A 5,193-nucleotide genomic window follows, 5' to 3' on the forward strand; every position below is an offset into this window, starting at 1 on the left:
ATCATCCCAGGAAAGGGCCTATCATCAGCTCTGGTATAGAGAGCTCAGCAATACCTACCCAATGGGCAGGCACATCCCATACATAATGTTTGTTGGTGGTCGTCTTCTCTTTCAGGGAACCAGGGTTACGGTAAGTAACCTAACATTTCCTGTTGAAAAGGTTTTTCACTGTGCTGAACCATAAACTCACATTACTTCCATTCACTAGGGAAGGTGTAACTAAACCTGAATAAAATATAAATTCAGATTTTTTTTTTTTCTAGCTATCTGAAAGAATGAATTGTGAAAACATTTCAATAAGTGAGAAGATCGTCTCCTCATCATACGTAAGGCAGGGAGCTCAAGCACGTCGCACCCACGAGCGACTGCTCTTAGGAAAGGTAACAAATAGATTTAAATTACAGCACATGTATTGTTTGTTGTGTTCTTTTTTATCATTCAATTATTTACAATAATTCCGAGTTCTGTTGCTCCAATATTAACTTTGATAATATGACAGGTACTCTGCGATATGATTCACTTCAACCTAGCTTCGTCTTTAGTGAGGGAAAGCAGTTCATTTCCTGGTGAGGATTTTGTACCACATCAATACCGCTGTTAGGTATTAAGATTCATAATCAGAAAATAGTATTTGACAGAGGGTGTGACCTATCCGTAGGTCTTATATATAGTACTGGTACAATAGATCGACACAGTTATGTCTTAGCCCTTGTCTTGTTCAGCAGTTTTTCCTATGTTGCAGACTGGAGGAACTGGCCCAGATGTGTGCTAAGTATGAAATTCCCAACATCGTCAACAATGCCTATGGAGTTCAGTCCTCTAAATGCATGCACTTAATTCAGCAGGTATGGACTAAGTCTGTATTTTTTCCCCCCTTATTTAGGAAAATATTTCAGAGAAAAACTTGTCTGGTTCTTTCAAGACCAATTCCAAGTCCACGTCTGCATCCAGACCGATCAAGTCCAAACCTGTTCAGTATGTACTGTTATGATACAATGGGTCATATTTTCAAAGGGTTTGCGCCACTCTTTAATTAACATATTTAACAAAGAGGCTCATTATGCCAGGGATCTTAGATGAACAACTGTTCATTTTACAAAACTAAAACCAAACAACTAACTATATTCCAAGTTCTGTTAAGCACTCTGAAGGTATTTTGTTTTTTATTTTGTAAAAATAGGAGACTGGAGTCAATGCTTTTGAAAATAGGGTGTGTGTATTATACAGTACAGGCTGTGTGTGTTGTACGAGGGTGTGTGTATTATACAGTACAGGGTGTGTGTGTTGTATGAGGGTGTGTGTATTATACAGTACAGGGTGTGTGTGTGTTGTATGAGGGTGTGTGTGTTGTATGAGGGTGTGTGTATTATACAGTACAGGGTGTGTGTGTGTTGTACGAGGGTGTGTGTATTATACAGTACAGGGTGTGTGTGTTGTATGAGGGTGTGTGTATTATACAGTACAGTGTGTGTGTGTTGTATGAGGGTGTGTGTGTTGTATGAGGGTGTGTGTATTATACAGTACAGGGTGTGTGTGTTGTATGAGGGTGTGTGTATTATACAGTACAGTGTGTGTGTGTTGTATGAGGGTGTGTGTGTTGTATGAGGGTGTGTGTATTATACAGTACAGGGTGTGTGTGTGTTGTATGAGGGTGTGTGTATTATACAGTACAGGGTGTGTGTGTTGTATGAGGGTGTGTGTATTATACAGTACAGGGTGTGTGTGTTGTATGAGGGTGTGTTTATTATACAGTACAGGAGTGCTTGTTGTACCAGGGATCTTAAATGAAACTGCTCAGTCAAACGAAGAGGGCGTTGGGTGAAATGTTTGTCTACTTGACTTTTTCATAATTTTACCTTAGAATTGTTTTTGAGCATTTTGAAGTTCTGGATATTTTAGTCTATACTATTGTACTGTATCACATAATATGTTTTGTAGGAACAAAAGGGCAAGTATCCAATTAAGGTGTGATTGCTTACTATTTCAATCACAAATGTACAAGCTCGGACACAATATATGTTATGATATACAAAACAAAAATATGACAGACTAAGAATAGTATTTCATGTGTCTTTATTAGGAGCAAAACAAGATAAATGAGATAAAAAAACAGAAAAGAAAAAGGTAAATGTCTTTTACAGAAAGTCCACAGCTGTACAGTACTTTAATTGTTTATCTTCAGCTTCTCATTGAAAAAACTTAAAGCTATCAGCTTAACAGTTGAAGTGTGCAGATATGTCAGTTTCCAATACTCACAAAGTCTCTTTACAATTGAGGGATACCAAATCTTCTGATAGGATGTACGCAGGCATTCCACACATGAGCGTTGAACAGTGTAGACTGGATAAACCCGCAGGTAGAATAATCTGTTGGTAGATCAGTAATGTACATACGGTACCTTGACAGTCTTTTAAAAAGAAGATTCTGTGACATCCTAAAGGACAATTCCACGTTATGGGGACCATCACAGTCTTCAACACAAGTTAATGAACCTCATCTTACCCCTGTCATTGAAAGTAACCATACATACTATGACCTCAGGCCAAAACGTTAAGTGCTAATGGGTAACTTCAACTGATCTTTATACAAATCACTACATAACATCACAATAGTGCAGTAGTTTGTGCTTGGAGTTTTGCTCTGTAAATTGAACAGTATTTACAACCCATGAAAACCCATAATCTGCTCTTACAGTCTATAATTCTAAGGTAAACTGATATAATCGACTGATTCACCTCTTTACCTTCATTTTTTATATAAAGAGCAATAAAATCAAATGGGTTTAATTTGTGTATTTAAATTAAACCTTATTGTAGCCTACAACTTAAGATTTTTTGAATATTTGAAAAACAATAACTTTTTTACTAATTTTGGTAGTTGCCTCTTGAAGTTATATATAGTAAATTACCAGTAGAGGTTTTTACTTTAGGGAAAATAACTATAGTGCAGTCTAGGAAAAAAATAATGAGGAAACAATTCTCTGTTCCTTTAGGGTGCTCAGGTTGGAAGAATAGATGCATTTGTCTTGAGCATCGACAAAAACTTCAATGTTCCAGTAGGTGGCGCCATTATAGCTGGTTTTAATGAATCCTTCATACAGGAAATCAGCAGGATGTACCCAGGTAAGAGCATACTCTTATATTAGGCAAGACATTTCACAAATTTATTTTACTGGTTACTTTTTTTATTTTATTTTGACTGTTAACAACAAGCTTACATGTTAGAAGTACAAAGGTACTGTTGTCTTTAAAATGCTCTTAAACAAATTGAAACTGAAATGATCGACTCTGAGTGAGAATCAACCAACCATTAACTATAAAATAAATTGTTAACTTGTTAGTAAGCCAATTAAGTTAAATTAATCTATTGCTGCAAACAGAACTATAGGTTCCTGAGGATGGGGTTTAGCATAGTGTTTTCAATAATTATTTTTCATAATAATGATTATTCAATAATAATAATAATAATAATAATAATAATAATAATAATAATAATAATAATAATAATAATAATAATAATAATTCACCAGAATATGGCAATGTAGTCTCACTGTGACAATTTAGTCATATTTTCACTAACCTGGAGAAACAAAAACTAGAATATATTATTATTTTATTACTATTTATTTCTTAGCAGACAATAAGAAACAAAGAAACAATAAGTTCTGTAACAACACTGCTACATTCTAAGAAAGTCAAGCGTTATAAAGGTATACATGCATTTAATGTCCTCTAACTTTATTTCTATGAGTAACACTGCCCATATTTAAACATATTAAAAGTGGAGCATGTTATTATAATGAATATATTGTCACTCTATACTTGCACTGTAATGTAAATAAATGTAATTCTAATACAAAATCCTAGCCATGAGGTACTTCTTGCAGTAGAACAAAACAAGCCTGCAAGCAGTTCAAAGTAGCGATTTACATTGATTTTGTTATATTTAGGTCGCGCGTCAGCTTCCCCCTCACTGGATGTTCTCATCAACCTTCTCTCCCTGGGAAAAAACGACTACAAGCAGCTTCTAAAGGAACAAAAGGTAATGGCATGAAAATGATTGGGTTGACAAGAGGATTAACTACCATTTGCAGGTCAACGGCCAGTGACCTCTCACCTCTGTTTCCTTTCAATACTTGCCAGGATGAGTTGAACATTCATCGTATTTAAAATTCATCGTATTTAAATCAATACTGGCAATTAAAAATGCAGCTCTGTCCTTGAATTGCATTCACAGCATTTTCTCATTTTAAAGAACTCTTGAAAGAAATAGCAGCATCAGCAGGACATAGATTACATTTACTTAAATATACAGAACTGGAAGATAAGGACTCCCTGGTTGAGCTGTGTTTCAAGCCGGAGAAGTTTTGTGCTGTAAAGTTTCTCTCACAAGGAACATTAATTTGCTTTGGAACACTTGCACACTTCAAGGTTAACGTGGTCTTTGTTAGCCTGGCAAGCAGGGCATTATAGTAACCTAACCATAAGGTCACAAAAACACGTGTCTGGGTTTCAGCAGCAGCTGTGTCCTGGTGTAAGGGCACCCTGGCACAATATTGTAAAGAGGGAAAAAAGGGATGGCACTCAGATGGGTGTCAAAGCTTAGCATGGGATCTGATAAAATGGAAACGTTTATCTCTTTCAGTGCCCTAAAATAAGCCATTCTCCCTCTGCAATGGCATTGTATTGTAAAGATGCAAAAGTGTACTTTATGAATTTGTGAAAAAGGCTACTGGTATGCAGCATTTGCTGTCTCAGGGACAACACATGTCTTTTCAGCATTGGCACTGAAACAGTTAAGCCCTGCACTGGAGAGAAGAAAGCCGTGAAACATGAATGTCATGAACTCTAATAGGTGGGAAGAGGTTTAGACAAATTGGTTTCTACATGCCTTCAATTTAAAAAAAATGTTTACATTGTATTTTGATGGAAATTGACAGAACTGAAATAAAATTACTGTCAATTGAGTTCCTGATGCATAAATGTATAAGGCATGTGATAGTCAAGCTTCCTAATCTCACACTTAATACTTAAAAAAAACTGCTTTAAAATGACTGGATACAAAGATATATGTTAATCAGGGTTTTACGGGTGTACACGTTTTTCGGGTATATTGCATTACGCCATGGTAAAAGCATAGCCAAGTGTAGTAAAGCACAGAGGAACCATGACAAAGAGCAAGAGGGCATGGTAA

At 36.0% G+C, this 5,193-nt stretch overlaps 1 protein-coding gene across 1 annotated transcript; it reads left to right on the forward strand.

Moving 5' to 3' along the window:
- The first annotated feature begins 268 nt into the window (after positions 1 to 268).
- On the forward strand, positions 269 to 4,350 carry LOC131697631 (O-phosphoseryl-tRNA(Sec) selenium transferase-like). Its single transcript, XM_058988320.1, has 4 exons — positions 269 to 380; positions 743 to 845; positions 2,993 to 3,122; positions 3,950 to 4,350. The coding sequence occupies exons 2-4, from the start codon at positions 762 to 764 to the stop codon at positions 4,051 to 4,053; spliced, it is 318 nt and encodes a 105-aa protein (XP_058844303.1). The 5' UTR covers positions 269 to 380; positions 743 to 761; the 3' UTR covers positions 4,054 to 4,350.
- Positions 4,351 to 5,193: the final 843 nt, after the last annotated feature.

The sequence above is a fragment of the Acipenser ruthenus genome, chromosome 1, assembly GCF_902713425.1.
Source record: "Acipenser ruthenus chromosome 1, fAciRut3.2 maternal haplotype, whole genome shotgun sequence".
Lineage (NCBI taxonomy): Eukaryota > Metazoa > Chordata > Actinopteri > Acipenseriformes > Acipenseridae > Acipenser > Acipenser ruthenus.

What these genes read in the sequence shown, in the direction of transcription:
- LOC131697631 (XM_058988320.1), top strand. Translation starts at nt 762, where the DNA reads ATGTGTGCTAAGTATGAAATTCCCAACATCGTCAACAATGCCTATGGA. An exon ending in GCATGCACTTAATTCAGCAG is followed by an intron (nt 846 to 2,992) that starts GTATGGACTAAG and finishes CTGTTCCTTTAG; the next exon opens with GGTGCTCAGGTTGGAAGAAT. An exon ending in AATCAGCAGGATGTACCCAG is followed by an intron (nt 3,123 to 3,949) that starts GTAAGAGCATAC and finishes TGTTATATTTAG; the next exon opens with GTCGCGCGTCAGCTTCCCCC.